Source organism: Helianthus annuus, chromosome 11 (genome assembly GCF_002127325.2).
Source record: "Helianthus annuus cultivar XRQ/B chromosome 11, HanXRQr2.0-SUNRISE, whole genome shotgun sequence".
Classification (NCBI taxonomy): domain Eukaryota; kingdom Viridiplantae; phylum Streptophyta; class Magnoliopsida; order Asterales; family Asteraceae; genus Helianthus; species Helianthus annuus.
Genome location: NC_035443.2, coordinates 4,637,853 through 4,661,744, shown reverse-complemented (window position 1 = coordinate 4,661,744; position 23,892 = coordinate 4,637,853). Strand labels below are relative to the sequence as shown.

General features: G+C 33.1%; 1 protein-coding gene and 1 long non-coding RNA gene across 5 annotated transcripts; one reads left to right on the top strand and one right to left on the bottom strand.

Annotated features, from left to right (window-relative positions):
* The first annotated feature begins 8,878 nt into the window (after window positions 1-8,878).
* On the top strand, window positions 8,879-10,797 carry LOC110889217 (probable esterase KAI2). Its single transcript, XM_022136723.2, has 2 exons — window positions 8,879-9,363; window positions 10,182-10,797. Exons 1-2 carry the CDS (start codon window positions 8,996-8,998, stop codon window positions 10,624-10,626), a joined length of 813 nt encoding a protein of 270 aa, XP_021992415.1. The 5' UTR covers window positions 8,879-8,995; the 3' UTR covers window positions 10,627-10,797.
* A 4,681-nt stretch (window positions 10,798-15,478) lies between these two features.
* LOC110889219 lies at window positions 15,479-17,151 on the bottom strand. Of its 4 annotated transcripts, none has more exons than XR_002563463.2 (6): window positions 16,873-17,151; window positions 16,337-16,398; window positions 16,183-16,258; window positions 16,029-16,110; window positions 15,786-15,921; window positions 15,479-15,679 (listed from the first exon to the last, which is right to left on the bottom strand). It is a non-coding gene; the product is annotated as an uncharacterized LOC110889219 (long non-coding RNA). The 4 variants fall into 4 exon arrangements; XR_002563464.2 differs by having other exon boundaries at window positions 15,786-15,884; XR_002563465.2 differs by having other exon boundaries at window positions 15,780-15,881.
* Between the last annotated feature and the right edge of the window lie 6,741 nt (window positions 17,152-23,892).

Below are 23,892 nucleotides of genomic sequence, written 5' to 3'. Positions count from 1 at the left end.
TTCTTATGCTTTTTTCCAAAAAAGTTATATATTATTTCATATCTTTTTAGTTGATGTGATCAAGGCGCTATCTTACCTGTGGATAACCACCATCATGAGTCATGACTTCCAAATAAAGTACCGAAATGAAAACACTTCGTAAGATCATAAAAAAAAAGTAATGTTTGTATGTATATGTTGACAAAATAAATGTGTTAAGATAGCAAAGTATGTAAGTATTAATTAGAAACGTGTTTATAAATCGTTGAAACCAATTAAACCGTTTAAACCGGAACAAGTTAGCTGATCTGATCAATTTGAAGTCCAAACGTTTAGGTTTTGGTGGTTTTGTAGTACGTTCAAACGATTCAGTTCGGTTTGGAACGTGGCACCGACTATGTAAAATGACCCGGCCATTTAACATTTATTGTTTATATATATATTTATTATGTATTTATATGTATATGTATTATAGCGATAAACCACTTTTATCATTTAAAATTTTAAGACAAAGAAATGATTTTGAACAAAAAAAAAAAAAAAACTAAACAATTGGTTCAAACCGCCATAGAGTCGTTAAACTGCTAAAACCGGCAGTGCACCTGACCCACCCAACCTAGCCGATTAGGTTTGTCCGTTCTTAAAACCGTAGTTAACGATTAGGCGGATAATTTTTGTCAAAACGGATCAAACTGGACCATTTACTCATTGGAATTTTGAGGCTTAACCAACATTTTAAAAATTAAAATGCCTTATCGTATTTATGTTAGGACTAGGATAACTTGAGTATGCATTATACTAGTTAAAGTCTTATTAGATTGGTTACACATAAAAATGAAATTCGTTGTGAAGGATTCGAGATTAACATGGAGTACAAAATGGGTTTATCACCATACACCCATTGAGATGAGGTATTATCTTTGTGAAGAGTGATCACACACCAAAAGTCCTTTTTTCACAAGTCTCACTTGTATAACATTGTTCTTACATTTAAATTGTGAGTTTTACATAAATTGTTACCGGGTGTGTTTGGTATAGGGGTATTCAGGCGTGTAAAATGGTGCCCCTCTCCAAGAGGTTGAGGTTTTAACTCAATCTAGCGGTAGACAATAACAATCAGAATAAGCATATTAATGTAGCAAACACTAATAAAGGTGTAGAGACATACCGAATCCACCTTATAGTAACATACTTAGTGATATAACAATCAATGGTGTATGGCATAATCAATTCCCATATTTGATGTAGTATATTAACTTATAACCGTTGATCAAAGTTAAAACCAGTTGTGATTGCTTGTTTTACATCTTTACGAGATGTAAGTTGTCTTGTATTTTCATTTGAATTTACTCTAGCGGGCTTTCATAATCAAACTCACTATCAGTATCTGGATTTACTTTGTAATCAATACTGTCCACATACTTCTCAGGGATACGAACACACTTACCCTATCTATACAAGTTATTATGTTACTTTTACACGGGTCAACGTAAGTTATTAAATATCTTTCATATCTAGTAGTTGCTCTCAATGTACATAATGATCGCTGACATCTCCACTTACAACCTACTATAGCCCCTTTGCCCACCACAAAGAAGTCTCTTTCCAACAATTAAGGCAAGATTTTTCTTCATACACAAGAGAGTCCCACACTTGCTTGTTTTTTATGGATAAAATCTACATCCTTACCTTTCATAACTTTAAATAGAAATGGTTTCTAGCTACTAACATAGTCTCTTGAATACATTTTTATTTTTTTATTTTGTAGACAACTTAATAATTTTATTATTATTATTATTATTATTATTATTATTATTATTATTATTATTATTATTATTATTATTATTATTATTATTTTGTTTTGAGGATAAAATTGGGCTTCTGGAGTGGGAACTAGAGGAACATGACAAGGTTTTGACTTTTGAGCCATGGGTCATCGAACACTGAGGATCTGGATCATAGAGGCCCAAACTATATTGGGCCAGTCTACCCATGTTGAACAAAGTTTGATCTGTTCCTCGATTTGGACTGGGCCTTTAGAGATCCCTTTACATTGGGATTCACAGTCATCAAAGACTTGAGGATCCGGAGAGAGGCCCAATCAACATGGACCATGTGATTCAATCCTTTTCAGGTTATTTATTTATTTTTTTTAACGGCAAATTTGGATCACTGACGGACCACGGGAGTATCATCGTGCCACCGACAGAACCACCCGATCATATCCATCTCCACTAGGCATAACGCGTACACACCAATTTAGGAGGAAACCTAATAAATATGGGAAAAACCCCCTTGTGAGAATCAAGACCTATTGGTCACAAAGTCTTATCTCAACCCCCCCCCCCCCCAAGATGTCATTAGGGTGTAAAGTTATGGACATCCTTTTCATGTTATAAATAGATATAAAACACTCTTTACATTATATTTTTCCTATTTAATTCTTATATAACTACTCGCCACACCATCATCACCACATTGTAAGTTATGCGACGGAAATTGGTGATAATATTAGGGTTTAGAATGATGGGTGATGGGTGATGACTGCTGAGTAATCGATGGATACAGGTGGTATTTCAAGGTGCTGGATACAGAGACATAAAATGCGGGGCAGATGGCTTCACACAGACGCGTGGAAAGAAAGTAGAGGGGCCAACACATAAACATGTGAGAGATAATCAAGCTAAAGTGTGGTCCATCGACCTAGTGCCACCACATGCCAAACACTATTTACAACGTTTGTGAATTAACATACAGTATAATTGTATAATTTGTCATAAAAATTATGTAGCTTTGCTTATAAAGTAATTTACGATGTAAAAACTAAATGGATTTCCTTTATATGCTTATGAAACAAAGAACAACTAAGAAAAAATTACACTGTAGGTACTTGTGGTTTCTGCCAAATTTCAATGTCGGATACTAATAGTTTTTTGTTTCAAAATCAGGTATTAACATTTTAATTTGTCACAATGTTGAGTACTAAGGACAAATTAAAACATTAATATCTGATTTTGCAATAAAAAACTATTAGTATCAAACATTGAAATTTGACAGAAACTACAAAAACCAACGATTTAATTTTTCAACAAATAATGTCAAGCGTATGACCACATTTCTCCCATGTGAGAACTCATAGTTTAATGAATACATTAATTTCAATTCAATCTACAATTCGGTAGAAAAAAATAGTATAACAATGACATAAGGGTGCTTGATGTGGTTTCGGTGACTGGATGCGAGGAGCAAGTTTGCCGATCGGGATATTGCCACCACTCCCCATTCGGTGTTTGGTGAGTGATTAAAACGGTGACTACTCACCGATGCGGGAAGAGAAAGGTAGAAGAGAGAGAGGGGGTTAATAGTGGGTCTCACCCTTTTTCAACCAATCACAATTTTTTTTAAATTATTTACCACTCTGCATGTGTTTGACCATTACCGGTGATTGAATGCAAAATTGAGAGTGGAGTGGGAACTTGACGTAGCATGATATTATTGGCTAGAAAATAACTTAAACACTCACAAGTGATTAACCACTCCCTCCACCCTAAAAATAGAAAGAGTAATAACATGATTGACTGATTTTAAACATCTACTCAACCTAATCATACTCTCGTGATGACATCGAACATGCTTCCTGTAGTAATTACTAATTGGGAGGGGTTATCACCAAGGTTTTCACGGCCGGGCCGGGGTTCGATGTCTATTCCGGGCCGGTTCACTATGTTAACCCGTTTTACATTCGGCCGGCCGGCCGGACCAATGGCCGGCGACCAGACCGGAAACTCGGTGAGAGAAGAGTCGGACCGGTTTGCTTCACACTTCATACAGCCGCACCATCCACCGCTGTTCACCATCCAGCGCCGCACCTACATCCACCGGCTCTCACCATCCCCTGCTGTGAAATAGAAATGAAGTAGGAAGAGGAGAAAAAACGGTGCATTTGAGTGTGTTTTTACTTTTAAGCAAAGATAAACATTTTGAAAGATAAACGACTAAATGGTACTACTCCACTTCCCAAGAAAAACTGGCAAATAGGAAAGTAGCAGACAAACGGACATGAAATGTTTTATAAACTAAACTAGGTTAGAACCCCGTGTATTACACGGGTTGAATAAATGTAATCTATACTATATAATAAAATAAACCACTTTAAGGAAACTTATCATTATATTAGGCCATCTCTTACAGATAATTATTATTTTAGTTTAATCTTTTCTAATTAATTATAGATAATCGTCTTACTAAATATTATTTAGTTTAATATATTATATTATAGATAATCCTCCTACTAAATATTATTACTTTAATATCTTATGGATAAATACTATTAGTTTAATTTCAGTGAGTTTTATATATTCATAAATCTTAAGTATAAAACGACTTATTTCACTCTTCCATATTTAGACCATACACACTTTACTTTGTTATTTAACTTTACTCCATATTTAGACCATATACTGTACTTTAGTTCAATTTCTTTATAGTCTATTCGGTTAACTTTATACTCGGTATTTCATATCCACCTCCCTTTTTGTAGTGTTGTTTGTCACATTTGTAGCGTTGGCTATGGATCCATAATATGAAAACAAATTATGTTATTGATTGAAACAACCGGTGATGTGAACATCTATGTCTATATCTATAACCAATGCTACAAATGTGACAAACAACACTACAAAAAGGGGTTTTCCGCCTTTCTTTTATATTTATTATTTAGTATATAAATTAGATTTTTTACTATTATTAATATTTCTATTATTTATCAGATAGGGTGGGGTTCGGCTAGAAAGTCTAAATTTCCTAAAAAGTGTAAAAAGTCATAAAACACTCTAATTTCAGCCATAAAACACACATAAAACCCACAAATAACAGAGTGAAAATTAGTAAAACACCATATTCAAACCATAATAGTTCATAAAAACTTAAAACACACAATCGTAGAACTATGAATATAAAACACAACATGCTAATAAACATAAAACACAATAATATTTGTTATTCGATAATCAGAGCCTTATCATCCAAAACACAAAACACAACCCACATATATGATGTTTTATTAATCTTCATTTTGTTATTTGTGGGTTTTTGGTGTGTTTTATGGTTGACAATGTGGTGTTTTATGACTTTCTACACTTTTTATGAAATTTGGACTTTCTAGCCAACTCCTAGCCTTATCAGATATATTGATTACTTAAAATCATGGTTGTAAAAATCCCGACTAGTCTCCGATTAGTCGCCGATTAATCACTAATCGGTGGTTCACCGATTAATGGCCGATTAATAGCTAGGCAGTCAATGACGGTCCTATTCTGGCCAAATTTTGGCAAGATGCCAGCCAAATTTTGACCAAACCATATAAATTCCTTCCAATTACTTAAAAATGGGTTAATGAGGGGTTAAAACATGTCTACTTTAAAAAACTACATATAAAAATGTGTGTGTGTATGTGTAACTAAAAATTACATATAAAAATCTCAATCCGATTAATTCCGATTAATCCCTAGGCGGTACCCTACCGCCCGACTAGCGCCTAGCGATTCTTACAACACTGCTTAAAATATATATAAGACTTTATCCAAAATTATATTTATTTAATATACTATTAATCTAAAATTACGTTTATTCAACTCGTGTAATACATAGAGTTTTTAAAAGATTTAATTTTTTATTATTTGGTATATAAATTACAATACACAATGTTTTTAAAAATATAATATTTTTATTATTTAATATATAAAATTACATTTATTCAACCCGTGTAATAAATGAGGTCCCTTAAAGATATATTGTTTTATTATTTAGTATGTAAAATAACATTTCTTTCAACCCGTGTAATACACGGGGTAATAATCTAGTTTTATATATTAAATAATAAAAAGTTACATCTTTATGAAACTCGCATATTGTATGGGTTAAATAAATATAGTTTTATATATCAAATAATTAAAAAAAGTTATATCTTTAAAAACCATGTGTAGTACACAGATTAAAAAAATGTAATTTTGTATACTAAATACTAAAAACGTCGTATCCTTAAAAAACCCGTGTATAATCGGGTTGAATAAATCTACCAAATGATAAAAAAAATACATCCTTAAAAACCTTGTATATTACAGTGTTAAATAGATCTAAAAAAGAGTTAATATCTTTAAAAACCATGTGTATTACACAGATTAAATAAACGTAATTTTGTATATTAAATACTAAAAACGTCACATCTTTAAAAAACCCGTGTATAGTCGGGTTGAAAAATCTACCAATAATAAAAAAAAAATTATATCCTTAAAAACCCCGTGTATCACACGTGTTGAATAAATCTAATTTTACATAGCAAATGATAAAAAAAGTTATATCTTTAAAAGCTTCGTGTATTAAACGGGTTATATAAATGTAACTTTGTATAGTAAATAATAAAAGTTAAATTTTTAAAAACCCCACGTTTTACACGAGTTGAATAAATATAATATTGTATACCAAATAATAAAAAAAAAGTTATACTTTTAATAAATTAGGATAACATTTAATATTAATTTATTATTTCTATATTTAATATAAGATAAATAGGAAAGAGAGGATAATATTTTATTAAAGTATGATAACATTTAATATTAATTTATTATTTATTTATTTAGTTAATATAAGATAATTATATACTTGAGAATGCATTCAATTAATGACACGTGTCCAAAAATTGGTTTCTTTTATTATAGTAGACAGAAGATATTACAATAAAGCAATAAAAGGAAAAGATATTGTAAATTCATGTTTTGAAGATAAACGAAGAGTTAGTGATCTTTTATTGTATTTTTATTTTATTTTCAACTTATTTAATATCTAGTTTATTATGTGTTATTTATATGAATATTAGTTTTAGTTTTTTTATATGAGAACAATTATTTATAGGAAATCTTAACAAAAATAATACTTATGTGTTATTAGAGTTGAGAAAAAAATTTAATTATAACCATAAAAGAACAATAATCATATGCTACATATTTTATATTATTCATTACGTCAGCCGGTTCTATAATCCGGTTCGACCGGTTGCACCGGTCCGACCAGTGAACCAGTAAGACGACCAGTTCAATCTCTAGTCCGATTATAAAACATTGGTTATCACAATAATTGAATTACCAACATCTAACTACCCATTATTTGTCTTTTTTGTAACAAAGAAAATCATAACAAGCAATTATATTCTATAAGATTTGTCTTCCATAAATTACATCTATCTATACTAGATTTACTATCTTAAAATACAACATTTTAGGACAAAAAAAAAGTAATTTTGTTTTAAGACACTTAAGGAAGTTTAGTGTCTTAAAATGATGGTGAAACTACTCTTTCTACTTAGAGTTATTGGATTTTAATAATTCTAAGTTTCACCTGTTGCCTGATAATAATTCCAGCTTTAAAAATTCCCTCCAACGATCTCAACTTGTAAGAATTTGGTCCCATCGATCTTTTTCTAAGTGTATGTGCACTTAATTCAATTCAAGAGGCTCCATGTGCACTTGAATCTATTGAGGATGCCAAATTCTTATATGTTAGAAAATGATCAATTGGGGCAAATTTTTACAAGTTGGGATCGTTGGAGAGAATTTTTAAAGTTGGGATTATTATTGGCCAACATGTGGAACTTAGGATTATTAAAATCTAATAAGTCTTCTACTTATAGTTGGAACTCTTGATACTTTTGCACTTTTGCTCATCTCACATCGGGTGAGAAAACAAATGTGGATGAAAGAAACGACTATAAAATGACCATTGCTTTCTTATTCTTCTATCCCATTGTTTCTTAGCCTCACATTGATAAAGTAACAAAAGGATCACCTATTCCATAAAAGCAAGTCACACCCTTAAAAAAGAGTTAAATCGTTGTGTAACTTAGTTACTTAGTCACTTGGCTAAGAATAGTTTTATTTTTAACCTTTTAGCAAATATCATATGTTTGAGTGAGCCAACTCGATTTTTAATTTAGTAAAGGTCGAGTTATAGATTCCTGCTTAATTTTAGTTTTAAGTCGACTCGAGCGAGTTTAAATTGCAACTTAATGTATCATGGGTTGTACCATGGGCTTTAGTGAATTGCACTCATCTAAGTCTATTCCAATTTTATCAAGATTAATTCTATTCCTTAAAACCAACACTACCTAAGTCTCTAGTTAATTTCTATGATCATATTTCCTTTTATATTTCTACTTTAACAATCATTTCTAGATTTTCCAAGATAACTTATCTCCTACATAATTTAAACCCATTTTCTGTTTTGGAGACGTAAAGCTATATTTCCCAAAAGAAATACAATATTTATTTAGTTTGATAAATGATAAATACTCTACAAAATATCTAAAAGAGTAAACTGCCATTTTGGTCCCTGTGGTTTGGGCATTTTTGCCATTTTAGTCCAAATCTCAAACTTTTTAAATCTGGATCCCTGTGGTTTCATCTTTATTGCCATTTTAGTCCAAAATTCAAAAATCCCTTTTTTTGACTGTTCCAAAAAGTTTGAGATTTGTACTAAAATGACAATAAAAGTGAAACCACATGGACCAAAATGGCAGTTTACTCTTAATTTTGGACTAAAATGGCAATAAAAGTGAAACCACAGGGACCCAGATTTAAAAAGTTTGAGATTTGGACTAAAATGACAAAAGTATACAAACCACAGGGACCAAAATGGCAGTTTACTCTATCTAAAATAATAAATACACAATACACCATAGCCACCAACCCACTGTGTCCCAATCTCTGGTTGGTAGTTAGCAGTCAAGTTCCCATTTCCCATACTCACCCACAACCGTCCGATCAAACACCCCCACACAAACCACCATACTCCACACTTACCCAATCACCCCCAAGATTCTTAATAAAAAAAAAAAATCACAAAACATACATGTGGCTATCATCCATACACACAACACAAACACACACAATTTACAAAACACAACCCTTTTCACACCTCCGACCACAATCTACAAAACACAATCCCAAACTATCAATCATTCATCATGGGTGTTGTCGAAGCCGCTCACAATGTGAAGATCCTAGGCTCCGGTGACCGTACCATAGTGTTGGCGCACGGATTCGGTACGGACCAGTCGGTGTGGAAGCATCTGGTGCCGCATCTAGTTGATGATTACAAGGTTGTTTTGTACGATAATATGGGTGCGGGTACGACGAATCCGGAGTACTTTGACTTTGGTCGGTATGCTACTCTAGAAGGGTATGCGTACGATGTTATTAGCATTCTAGAAGAGCTTAAGATTTCGTCGTGTGTTTTTGTTGGTCACTCGGTTTCGGCTATGGTTGGTGCGGTTGCTTCTATTACTCGTCCGGATTTGTTTTCGAAAATTGTTATGATTTCGGCTTCTCCGAGGTTAGTTGAATTATTTTTTTTTATGTTGGTTTGTTGATTTTATGTTGCTAGTTTCTTGGTGGCCGGTGTTACAAATATGCTTAACATACCTTTTTTTACGGTTGGAATTTGTAACACCGACTAGCAAGAAACTAACCAGGCAAAAACACGATTTTATCGTCATAACCTTACGGTTTCTATTGATAAAAACCACAAATGAGAGTGTGTGATAAATATAGGGGGTATGTTATGTTAAGCATATTATAGTGGAAAGTGGGTATGATTAGTTGATTACCCTCACCCTTGTTAATAATTTTTTTTCGAGCCCGGGTATGACTGAAAGCAGTCTCTCTATTCCTCCGTGGTAGAGGTAAGACTGTCTAGATCTTACCCTTCTCCTCAGACCCTACCTTAGCTTTGCTATATGTGAGATTTACTGAGTATGATGATGATAATTATTAATATTTTTTTAAACGACAATTCCTTTCCTAGATTTTCTAGGATAAATATACTGATACTTGCAAGTTACAACGGGATTTTTAAACTTCTAATTTTTTAGTTGTGGAGGAGAGCATTTTAGCTTGGGGGTGTCCCGTTTGGAGACACCCATATTAATATTTGGATAGTATGTTGGCTATCTTCAAAAAAAAAAACGTTAATTTTAAGAAGATGATTGCTTAGGGCTTAGGTTAGGAGACGTTGAAACTTTCTGTTTTGAGGTGTAATTATTTTTTAATTATTGATTTAACAAATAGACTTGCTTTATTTGGTAAGTTTTCTCATGTTGCCTTTTAGGGTTTGTTATTATTATTTTTTTTTATATTTTGTCTTTTTTGTAGGTATTTGAACACTAAGGACTACTTTGGTGGATTTGAGCAAGAGGATCTGGACCAGCTATTTGAAGCCATGCAATCGAATTACAAGGCGTGGTGTTCGGGTTTCGCGCCATTGGCGGTTGGTGGGGACATGGACTCGGTGGCGGTTCAAGAGTTTAGCCGGACACTTTTTAATATGAGACCGGATATCGCCTTGAGTGTCGCACAAACCATCTTCCAATGTGACATGAGACATTTGTTGTGTCATGTGGTTGTCCCTTGTCATATTATCCAAAGCATGAAAGATCTCGCGGTTCCTGTGGTGGTCGCTGAGTACCTTCACCAAAACCTTGGTGGTGAGTCCATCGTTGAAGTCATGTCGACTGATGGTCACCTCCCGCAGTTGAGCTCACCGGATATTGTGATTCCGGTGCTTCTTAGGCACATCCGTTGTGATATCGCGGTGTAATTATGTTTAGGTTAGTTGTTTGGTTTAATTTGGTTATTTAAACTACAAGTTGTTGATAAAACTTCTCTTGTGAATTTGGAATTTGTGTGTAATTGTGTATGATATGTCTTTTCTTTGTTTTGGTACCACATAATGAAGCGTCCCACCTTATCTAACTAGATATTATTACAACCAAAGTACCTATCAACCCATGTGATCCATTTATTATCCATTAAATACATCAACTAGCATCAACTAACCTTTGAACATGTACTCATGTAGTACTTGCACATATACAACATTCATGTATATCAACAACTAGCATGATCATGTATATCATGAATAGCTAGCATAATGAAGCATAACGACTATAACAACCAAAGGGATTGTGGTTTAACGGTATTAAGGTGTGTTGGAAATGTGTTCAATCCCATATGATTGAGACTTCAAGTGTTGCGATTGATATATGTGTGGATTTAAGAGTAGGGGTAAAGATTGCGTGAGTTAGTCAATCACAAAAAACAACTATTACAATGTATGGTTTGTCTAAAACCAATATAAGCAGTAGAAATACTATCAATATTCAATACACAACAATCAATTGCATTGTTGCAAAACCTAAACGTCTAGGCACTAAGTTTTGTACCAACAACCATCAATCGCGCATGAAAATTTATGTCAAATGTGTATTTGCGTATTGTCATTTGAAATGTGTATTTAGTATTTAAATAACATATATCCTAATAAACTATATTGTGATGTACAGGGCCGGCCCTGGAGGTGGGCGGGGAGGACTACCGGTCAGGGCCCGTGATTTCGTACGGCACTGATACGTGGTCGAAAACTGGTTATCGTTTGTGCTTAAGTTTATCTTTTTACATAGCTTTTAATCTTGAATAGCCTACTTTAATGGGATTCGTGTTTTACAGGTCTAAAAGAGTTTAAGGAGCTAATCGGGAGCTAAACGGAGCACCGGGACGTGAATCGGATCAACCGGGGATGTGAAATGAACAAAACCGGGTTAATCACGAAGATTGGATGTGTTTTGGGAATGTTAATGGGTTTAAAATGAATATATTGGAAGATGGCATGATAGAGGGCTGAATTACGAGTACGTGGGCGAAAACGGTGAGTAAAACGGAGCTATAAAGAAGAAGTTATGAAGAAAACAGTTTCGGACAAAACAGGAAAAACTAGAGGCCGTCGGGGACGGGCTCTAGGCCGTCGCCGACGGGCTCTAGAAAGTCCCGTCGTCAAAAGGTGCTCGTAAACAACCAAACAAGCCGTCGGGTGATTTCAGCAAATGGGGAGCCCGTCGGCGACGAGTTGTGGTTTCCTGAAACACGAAAATTGGGTATCTTTGATATAGGAACGATTCTTATTGGTTCATGGAACATTGAAGACGGGAGTTACATGATCTTGGGTGTTTGAACTTGATTCTTGGAGCCACTAATCACCTACCATTCACACACCATTCATCTCTATTCCATCTTGAACAACAATCATCACCCGAATCATAATCCGAATCACATCAAGATCATGATCAACCATCCTTCATAATCCCCAATTCATCTTAAACCCTAATTCTCCATACCATCAATCTTTCCACCATCATCCTTCACCAAACCTTCATCATTCCTCAATTCTCCATCATTCAAGCTTCAAGATGATTTCCTTCAAGTTCCAATCATCCGGTGATCAAGCTTCTTCAACCATGAGCGGCTAATCATCTCGGTTTCACCCCGGTGTAGGTAGTTGTTAAATTTAGGGTTTTGAATTGTTCTTGATTCAACTTTGTGACAACTTGTATTGATTTTTGAAACCTTTGACAATAGTTTACATTTGTTTCGTATTCGTAAATTGTCGAACGATGTTAAAAGTTATGACTTTACGAAATGGTTATGTGTAGTTATGCATTGTCTTGGTTAGGTTTTACTTGTGTTGATTACAAAGTGCATTCTTATCCGCTCTTTAGAACGTTGATAGTTATTGGCACCTAAGTCACGGTACACTAAATCCGCTAATCATATACAATTGAGTTGAATCTAAAAACTTGTAGAAACCCTAGGTTGGCAATTACCGAAACCGGGTGTGAACCCTTTTTCTTATTATTGTTTAGTAATCAATCTTTCTTGCATTTGTTAATTAGTAGTTGTTAACCATTTAAACCAATTCCATTAGTTCAAATTCACATTTTTCAACTAAACAAAAATACAAAAATACCTGGCAAGCTTCATAATCTGTGACAATTGTTCTAATTCAATCGAATCCACACGCAAACCACATACTCTTCGTGGTTCGACCCCTTGCTACCACTAACTATTTGTTAAGGGTAATTTGGGCATATAAATATTATCTTTGACCGGAGCGCGACACTCCGATCAGGCACGTAAGTTGTAAAAAGATCGGATATTATATATGTAAATTTTTTAAAAGGGTATAGCCAAACAGGGTGGGGTTCGGCTACAAAGTCCATTTTTCCTACAAAGTGTACAAAGTCATAAAACACTACAATTTCAGCCAGAAAACACATTCAAAACCCACAAATAACAGAGTGAAGATCACTAAAATACAATATCCAAACCCTAACAATCCATAAAAACTTCAAACACACCATCGTAGAACTATGAATATAAAACACAATATGATAATCAACATAAAACACAATGCTAGTTATTCGAAAATCAAAGCCTTATCATCCAAAACACAACACAAAACCCACAAACATGGCGTTTTAGTAATCTCCATTTTGTTATTTGTGGGTTTTGAGTGTGTTTTATGGCTGAAATTGTGGTGTTTTATGACTTTGTACACTTCGTAGGAAAAATGAACTTTGTAGCCAACTTCCACCCTAGCCAAACAAATACTAACATAGGCCCACTTACAAAAGAAATCATATGGCTTAGATTAGTTAGCCCATTGGGAGTAGGTTAGTGAGCCCAATACCCAAATTATTTTCAAAACTAATAAAAAAACAATACGTCTATGTTGGGCGGCAACTAGTACCCTGGATATCGAAACGTCGTCTATAGCAGGAGAGTAGGAGACCTGGTTCGACAAAGAACTCACAGAGTCTGCATTCTTTTTTTCTTCGATTTCAGTCTTGCACGCAGCCACGGGCCTGTTCGACGAATTCAGTCTCACGCTCACGTATTTAGGTAAACATCAAATCATCAATCGACCCTTGTTCAATACTTCACTTATGTTTTTTTTTTTTTTTTTTTTTTTTTTTTTTTTTTTTTTTTGTCGAATTCACTCATTCACACCCTTATTAATTATTATGTTTCGTTTGGTCGAATTCAGGTCTTTGTTTAGACGATTAGTTATTGTCGAATTCATGCCATTTTCTGTTGTACACCGCGATAATAAAATAACAAGATGGTTAATAATACTTGCAACCTAATAACTTTCAGCACCAATTTTCTCCTGTCACCTTAACTACCCACCAATCTCTCTTTATTTTTTTTCTTTTTATTAAGCAACGTGATTTATTTCACACCACATGTTTAATTTTATTTGACTTTCTAAAACTTTTACACACAATAAAGTATAATCGTTCACACAACTCATATCTAAAGTCATCATCATCTATCTAAAGTAATAATCTCAAATATGATATTAAATTATTAAAATAAAGTTTCAGGATGTAATGGAAAACATTTCTCTAGCCATTGTGAGTGATTTCAAACATGAAATGGCTGTAGGAAAACGTTGGAAATGCCTTAAATCGTTGGTGTTTGAAATTTTAAATGAAAGCTCATCACTGATTTCGAAATTTTAATTACTATAGTTATATGTTTTAGCCCTAATTATAAGAAACTACACGTATAGTCTAATTGTTTACCTGCAGCTAATACTATTGATCCTTGAAGTGACGACTAAATTTTATGTTTGATTTTAGTAAAAATACTATTAGACATTTAGACCCATTTATATTAATATAAAAATAATATCCCAAAATATAACCCGCGATTCATGGCGAGAGCCGGTTTCATGACTTTTACATTAGTATTAACCTCGTGAAAAAATTCACGTTGAAACTTTAACAAAAAATAAAAATAAGTGCATAGCAGTGTGTCGATTTCAACAAAGTTTATATCAAAACGTAGATAACATAAGATAAAACTAATTATAAAAAGTAACATAATATAAAAGCTATTTATTTGTTATGGATATAAAATAGTTTAATATATCTACTTCGTAAATTTTAGAAAAAGAAAAAAAATGCCTAAAAAGGAAAATAAAAAAAATAAAACCTAAAAAAAGCTTCATTAACTTGTTTGTCTATGCTTTGATTTTTTTTTTTTTTTTGAATAGCCAAGACAACTTTTTATTACCTCACTAGTTTATAGGCCCGCGTATTACACGGGTTGAATAAAGACAATATGTTACGTAAACCCGTGTAACGCATACACTATAACCTAGTGACTTAGATAATAATAATTCATAATTATAATAATTTAATAATTACGAATAGATAATAATAACAATAGCCACTACTAGAAAAAACACCTTTGTTGACATGCATTGCGTGTCTTAAAAGGGTCTTTATGACACGCAAATGCGAGTCGTTGATTGAGGAGTCATAAAATTAACATGACATGCATTTGTGTGTCATGTTTTTTTGACACATTTATGACACACATTTAATGACATACGTTTATGACACACATTTAATGACACACGTTTATGACACACATTTAATGACATGCATCCATGACACTCATTTTATGACACGTGTTTATGACGTTCGTTTATGTCTGTCATGCTTTCAATTGTTTTAAAAAAACTTTAGAATTACTAATTTACCCTTGACTCATAAACAAATAATAAACAAACCAAAAGATTTATTTTTTAATAAAATACACACATATATACCAAAAAACCCATGCATAATCATTTGCAATTATACTACAAATATTTTTACATTAACAAAAATATTGTTTGACAATACATTCGCTGATACCTAAAATACAGTTTGTCACTTAAAAACAAAAGTTGTTGCCTAACTCGACCATTCTTCGCAAATGCCATCCATATCCAACGCCGAGTATTCCTCTACTCTTCACACAACCTGAGACAACAATTAAATTAAATAACGGAATTTAAATCTGAATCTATGAATTTAAACATTGTTTGGATATTTAATTTCAAGCCTAATGAGAAAAAAACACCCATACGACATGGTTCCTTAAGTGAGTGGTCTTCAAAATCTTCATTGCTCCACTAAAGGTGTTAGCCTTCCACAGTGCAACCAGTGCGCAAGGTTTAGCATCCTTCTTATTAATAAATAGAAATATTAGTCGTCAATTCCAACTGAAAACCACATAAATTACAGTCTCAACTAGAACACTAATCAAAAGAAGTCGGAAAACCTTAGGGACATAAAAGATAAAACAATTGATAGTAGCAAACAAACATACTTGTAAGCTGGAATATATAGCAAGATCTAGCTTGAAAGCCTTTGTAAGTTTATGAACTCCACATGGTAGTGCAACTACCCACCTAGTGATCGTATAAACAAAAAAATGACGCCACTAAAGGTGTTTGATTTGCTTAAACAAAAAAATGACTCACCTTTAATCCAACTGCAACCAATGTTTCTGCAACAAGTTCTTTAATTTTATCCTCGGGCATTCTTGAATGCTCATACCTATTAAACTCAAAGAAGAAATTACAAATAAGAAACGAGGAACAACTCAAAGGAGTTTTATTAGTACAAGGAACTTACATAAGAAAACCAACATTATCCCGAACCGTTAAAGAATCAAAAAGCGCTGCACTTTGAAACGCCTGATTATCGAAAAGACAATTATTATTATGTAATTTATCACCAAACAAACAAAACACCATAAAAATCTTTACGAAATTGTTGAGTAGGTGGATAACACCTCACCAGGCCAATTCGAAGGCCATACATAATGGCACCACTAAAGGTGTTTGATTTGCTTGCTGTACATAATGACGCCACTAAAGGTGTTTGATTTGCTTATTAGAATTGCTTATTTCGTTTTGCAATTAGTTTGTTTCACTAAATTAAAACTCAAAACAGGTACTACAACCATCATAACATCAGTCTCAAGTTTCAACAAAATCAATATCATAATTCATATAATTGAATAAATCTAATAACAAAGGGATCGAACCCTAACATGAAATACCACTTCGAACACACATCTACCCTATAATTTACAACTAAATCGAATATTTTAATCAAAGCCCTAAATGAAACTGAAGCAAGGCTGATGGAGGAGAAAAAAACGATACCTGTCCATGGCTGACATAAGGATTGAAGCGAAGAGGAGTCGACCGACAAGGATTCCAGCAGTGATGATGGTTGTCTGGTGGTTCTTCCGTAACTCAACCGCGAATCATCAGTGGCGCTCTAGCGGGCATCGATTAGAGGAGATGACCATCGCGGGTGGAACCTGGAAGATGGCGATGGGAATTGAGCGGAGGATACGATCAATTGAGATTCAGATCTAGATAGAATGTCCAACTGTCAAGTCTTAAAATGAGAGGGAAATCTAAAACTTTTGGGTGAAGAGGAATGTGTTTGAAATTTGGAGAGGGAAAACTAAATAAAAATAGTTATATATAATCTAAAAAATGGGATGTAGCTAGGGATGGCAACAAAACCCGAACCTGATGGGAAAACCCGATATCCGAAGCATACGGGACGGGTATGGGATCGGGTAATCGGGTATGGGACCGGGTATGGGATTTGTTTTAAAAATTTGGGACGGGTATGGGATTTGGTGTTATACCCGTTTACCCAACCCGATTACCCGATTATATATACCCGTTTACCCGATTCTATATACCCGTTAACCCGTTAACATACTCCATATAAATATGTAATTTTTTATAAGTTATAATGTATTATATATTTAGTCCCAAATCCTAAAAAAGTAATTCCCGCCCAATTATAGATATATATTTACTTACCTTAGTTAATAGTTACCCTTAAATCCCAAAAGAGAATCAGCAGGTGGGCAAAGTTTTTGGTTGGATGTAGTCTTTTTTTTGGTGAAAACAAACTACTGAAACTGAAATGGAGGATAAAGGATGCACCTATTTGACTTGAATATATATTAGGATCTTAAAGTCTTATGTTGGATTGTAGTGAGCCATACTATACTATAATGGACATTAATACACGTCTTAACTCACCATTTTGGGTCTAATGGCTATGAGACTCTTAATAGGCCATGATTGGTTTTAGTGTCTCATGTTGGTTGAAAGGGTTATAAGGCGTTGTAGCAAGTCATGTTTGATAGAGTGAGGCACCATCGAATCATGTATATCTTAATGAATCATAGTGGGTTTTAATAATGATGTTGACTCTTTATGAATCTGTTAAATGATATAATGAATCATTTTGGGCCTTAATATACATAATTACCAAACCCAAGCCCTTTTATATTGTCATTGTTCCTTTAATTGTACTTTAATTTTTATATACTTAATATAATGTAATTATTAAGTGATATAATGTAAGCATTGTTCCTTTATAAAAGTTTGAATATATAGTTGTGACACTTTATTACTATATACATTTTTACAAAAGTCTTGTTCAAAATATTACTATATACATTTTTACAAAAGTTTTGTTCAAAATAGAATTGGTCAAATATTATTAATAATTTAAATTTATACCTCACGATCTAAGCCGATATCATTCGAACAACTTCGGTAGCAGTACCAACATGTGTTCATTAATCTTCGAAGGTCGTGCATTAATAAGAACTTAATTGACTTTTTTGTTATAGTATATATAATTCACGTCTTTAGCCCATTTAATGTATGTATTTTTTTCTAATAAATTACGTTTGCTAACTCTAAAAAATATGTGCATACAATTATATTTTTTCCTCGACATTATGATATAAATTTAGAAATTTGTGGAATTTAATCAGATTTATCTTTATCAATTAAATTAATTGAGGAATTTAATGTAGAAAATACAACATGACATTGCTTTAAAGATGACAAAAAACCAGTGTCATGATATTTTTTATGACGCTAAAAGATTACACACAAAAAAGAGTGTCATAAATTTATTGATTTTTGTAAAACCATGACAATTTTTTCTTGACACACGCTTTCGAATGTCATAAAATGAGTGTGTGTCATTGTTTGCGTGTCAAGATAGATATTGTTTTTCTTTATGACACAAAAAGATGACACACAAAAAAGAATGTCATAAACTTATTGAATTTTGTAAACCATGACATTTTTTTCATGACACAAGCGTTCGATTGTCATAAAATGAGCGTGTGTCATTGTTTGCGTGTCAAGATATGTGTATTTTCTAGTAGTGAGCAATAACATTTTTTCTCATTAGTTCCTGAGTTTTGCATTCTTTTTGTCATTTTCATCCAACCCATTAACTTCATCAAAAAAAAATCAGTTTAATGAGGGGCATTTTTTGTCTTTTTACTTATTTAATTTATTGTTTTCTTAATCCAAATAAAACCCACCCCATTAATTTATATCATCGCTTAAATGTGAACTTAAAAAGCTATGTAAATACCTTCTATTTATTTTAAAACAGAACATGTAACTAAATTTTAGATTATATATAGATAATTACAAAAATAAATTAAAATATAATCTAAATTATATAAAATATAATTGAAATTTTAAACTATATACCATATTCGTTTTTATAGGTTTATTGGCATGGTGGTATAAAATTCGTTGAATAAAGAGTTATATTCGCAATAAAGTTTTATTTTTGTATCGGACACCACATGTGTTACATACTAATAATAATAACTGAATATTAATCTAATATATTATTAATAAAATAATAATATTGCTAAATTAAGAGATACATGTGTTTAGTTATTCGCAAATAAATTATTTGGTTAGATAAATTCCTAATTTGGTTTGATCAGCAATGTTGAAAAAATAAAATCTAATGTCACATATGAAAATAAAAATAAATAATTAAAATACTTCAATAGTATAAGATAAATATTTTTATGTATTACGTATTTATTTATACTTATGTATAGATTAATAAATTGGATATATTAATATGATATAATAACAATATTTATTTATTTGTTGTTGTGTATAAATCAATAAATTGTATATTAATATGATATTATAATAAAAATAATAATAAGAATAAGAATTAATAATAATAGGAAAGGAGAGAATGCGACATGGTATTAAGATATAATTTTAAGAAGAGAATGTCATGTAACACTAACATGATTCTTTTACTAGTATTAGATTAGATTATTATTGTTATTATTATGCATTATAATATTTATGCATATGAAATATAAATATCTATTATTAGTGAATTGAATGAGGAAATGCCATATGGCTTTAGTAGGACTTTTGAATGAGAAAATGCCATGTGTCATTAATAGGACTCTTTTATTAGACCATGTGTAGTGGTAAGTTGGTATAATGCCCCCACCATGGGGCGTTATCCGACACGTGGCATCCTAGTCAGCGTTGGGGCATTATAGCAAAAGTGGCGTAGTGGGGCATTATGCCAATACTTTAAATACTTCATTAAATTTAAAAAAAAAATTCAATACCAGAAATAAAAAAATTCAAAAGTTATCATTTCCCAATTATCATTTCACATAATTTCTTAAAAAAGAATTCAAAAGTTATCTCCATCTTTAAAACCATATCTAAACTACAGGGACCAAAGTTGTCAAAACCAAACCTTTTAAACCCTATCTTCTTCTTCCTTTGTAAACGGCTACAGGACCAAAGTTGCAGGTTTTCCGGCTAACCACACAGCCATTTCCGGCACAATCATCTCCTTCTGGCACAATTTCCAGGTGTCTCCATCTGATTGGATTGTGAAATGGGTGCACAGCGTTATAAATAAAACGCCAAACTCATTTTTTTTCAAAAAAAACGCCCCAAAACGCCTAGCGTAGTGGGGGGCCGGGCGTTTTCCGGCGTTTTCGGGCGGTATCAAGGGGGGAACACACCCCAGTACGCTTGGTCTTAGAATTAGATACCCAGAGGTCTTTCAATAACTTGTGAGACAAATTTCAAAGATGAAGAAATAGCTGAAAAATTTAAGGCAATCAAGGAGGAACTAAAATCATGGCGAAAATTAAAAAAGGAGGAAGATGAGAAAGCCCTGTTGGAAGCACAAGAGAAGGTAAAAGCCCTTGACGTGGCGGCAGAGAGTAGAATCTTAACGGCTGAGGAACTAAAAACCTGGCAAGAAAGTAAACTCAGAATAAAAGACTGGCATGAAGCGGTGACCCTAGATTTACAACAAAAGGCAAAGCTTAGATGGGTGGAGTTGGGCGACGAAAAACACAAGATTTTTTCACTCCATAGTAAATAATCACATCGGAAGAAATAGGATTGCGGGGTTATGGATTGAAGGTGATTCAAAAAAAGTTAATGAAGTACATTATTATGACCACTAATTTAACTTTAAGAAAATTTATTATGATATTGTCATATGTGACCTTGTACGGTTCAGTTAACTTTAGTACCACAAGATTAACTCCATGTCATAATATAGATGCTTCCTCTTGTGTTGTCTTTTGCCGTTAACAAATTATTGATAAAGATTTTTTGTCAGGAAAATTGTCCGTGACAAATATGATGAATAAGGTTGAGATCAATAGGGACCAAATTGTAAACACTAAATAGTAATGATATGTATGTGGGGATAGTGTAAAAAGGGTCTAAATTGTGAGAAGTGTAAGAATTGTTTTAAATCATTAGATCTTTGATCTAATGGTTGAGATCAATAAGGACCAAATTGTAAATTGTGTTTTAGTAATTTTGACTGATTTGAAAATTGTAGGGATAATAGTATCTTTTTCTATGTTTCAAATAAGATAACCTCCCCTAAATTCTAGCGATCCTTGTTCATCGTTATTCTACGAATCCGGACACATGTAACTGCTACCAGAAAATTATAACACCATGTAACATTATATAACACTATATAACACCATATAACACTATATAACACTATAACTAGGGCTGTAAACGAACCGAACGTTCAGCGAACAGTTCGTGAACCGTTCGGCGAGAAATTCGTTTATGTTCGTTCGTTTAATAAACGAACGAACATGAACAAGAAATTCCGTTCGATTAGTTAAGTGAACGAACATGAACAAAGGTCTCGTTCGTTCAATTGTGTTCGTGAACGTTCGGTAAGGTGTTCGTGAACATCCGTTCATTTGCGTTCGTTTATGTTCGTATGTTCGTGTTTTAATTAAAGATTATTATACTTTCATATAATTTATCTATACTTTTTATATTATTAAACTTTTATTTATATCATTACCCTAAACTAGGAAACCCTCTTTCACCTTGTTTATGCACCATTTCTCTTTTTTTTTCTCATTATTTACATCAACGAATATGATCTACCTCCGTTCCACAATAAGGGATCCAAGTTCTAGTGCTACTCTCTGGGCCATCCACCTTTATCATTCATCGCGTTCGCCAAATTTATTTGTGTTCGCTTGTGTTCGTGAACCGTTCGTGAACACGCTCATTTCCTTAATGAACGAACACGAACATAAGATCATGTTCGGTAAGTGTTCATGAACCGTTCGTGAACACATTTGTTTCCTTAATGAACGAACACGAACAAGCCTCGTTCGTGTTCGTTCGGTTCGTTTACAGCCCTAACTATAACACTGTATAAAAACCTTCATTCTGCATCCATCATTATATAAAACTCTATAAAAACCTTCATTATGCGATCTTCAGAAATTATAATTGATGAACGATAACTCACAGAATCTTAATGGATCTTAAAAAAAAATTACAAATTCGTATTCCTATAAGGCTTCTGGGTATGGGGACCGTCCCCGGATAGTTCCGAAACGACGCCGACCCAAACACCGTGCCCCCCCCCCCCCCCGCGGCTTCGTCCTTGGTGTCGAGTCTAGGACGTTGGAGATGATCCACAAGAAGACAAAAATCTACCGTCTCTCTCTCACACACCTATAGATACAATATATACATATAGATTTTAGGTCCATCATCCTATTTCCATAACTCCATCCTCCTATTTCCATACCTCCATCCTCTTTGTCTCATCCTCATGCCCATCCTACGTGGTGCTTATGTGGCAGATCATCCTCCAAGGGAAGACAATCACCATACCGTGTAGCCTAATAACTGGTGACGGTTATGGAAGGTTATCAATTAATTGAATCAATAAGAAAATTACTTGTTTACCCTTTTGAATTAATTTATATTAAGGACACATGTCATTTTCATAATATTTGTCACATTTCTCACACTTTAAGCCCTTTGTATAGGATCTTTAATCTGTATTCTTATATGGTGTATGGGAATCACATATCAAAAATAATATTTCGATCCTTTAAATTTCCAGCAATTGTGAAATCAACTTTAAGATATACAGAAAACTAAGCATAATACTTTAACCTTAGTAAACCGAAAGAAATATGTTGTAAAATGAGCTCTAATTGACTTACGTGAGTAATGTATACCTTAAAATTTATCTTAATTCTAAGAAATGTAATATGGAAAGTTTGTTACAATTAGGGGTGAACATAATTTATTAGGATATGATACCTTTCGACTTTTACAACATAGTGTAATTTTTTTAACTTGTTTTGTATTTTGTTACTTCTGAAAAAAGTTTTATGTTACCCCTGTGTTTTTTAGGCCAACTCTAAAAAAATGGGTTTTTAATGAAATTCTAACCGCAAATTTATGATTAATAGCCCAATAAACGAACGGTTAAAAGACCACTATAATTAAAAGACAAAACCCACATAGTTAAAACACAAAAAACTACATGGTTCGTTAAAACTTAAAAGTCCAAAATGATTTGACTTTGAACACCGCTCTGCCCTTTGCCACTCTGCCTCCTACAGCCAATTGTCGAACGCCGCCACTCCACCTCCCATTGACCCATTGTCGATTGCCGAACGCCTCCAAATCTCCATTGTAAATAGGGTATGTGTAATTGAATATGTACAAATTTTAGGTATGTGTTTAACTTTTAAAAAACGATGAGGAAAAATCTATTAGGCACGTGTTTAACTTTATTTATTATCATGTTTTTATTTTTGTTTCGTTTACACTGTATGAAAGCAGGCTCGTCTCCGAGAATGTTATAAAAAATTGGGTCCTTGGGTAGATAAAAAACTAGACCTTACGCGTCATATAATATAAACTCATCAATCACATATATAAAAAGTAGTGTGGCATAATGATCGATTTGTATATTTAAAGTCGTGGTAAATTTTTTTTGTACTGTTTAATTTTATTAATTGGATAATTTCAAAA

Bases quoted from the DNA above. Each gene is read 5' to 3' on its own strand.
- LOC110889217 (XM_022136723.2), top strand. From the start codon at position 8,996: ATGGGTGTTGTCGAAGCCGCTCACAATGTGAAGATCCTAGGCTCCGGT. The intron at 9,364-10,181 runs GTTAGTTGAATT...TCTTTTTTGTAG, and splicing joins ATGATTTCGGCTTCTCCGAG to GTATTTGAACACTAAGGACT.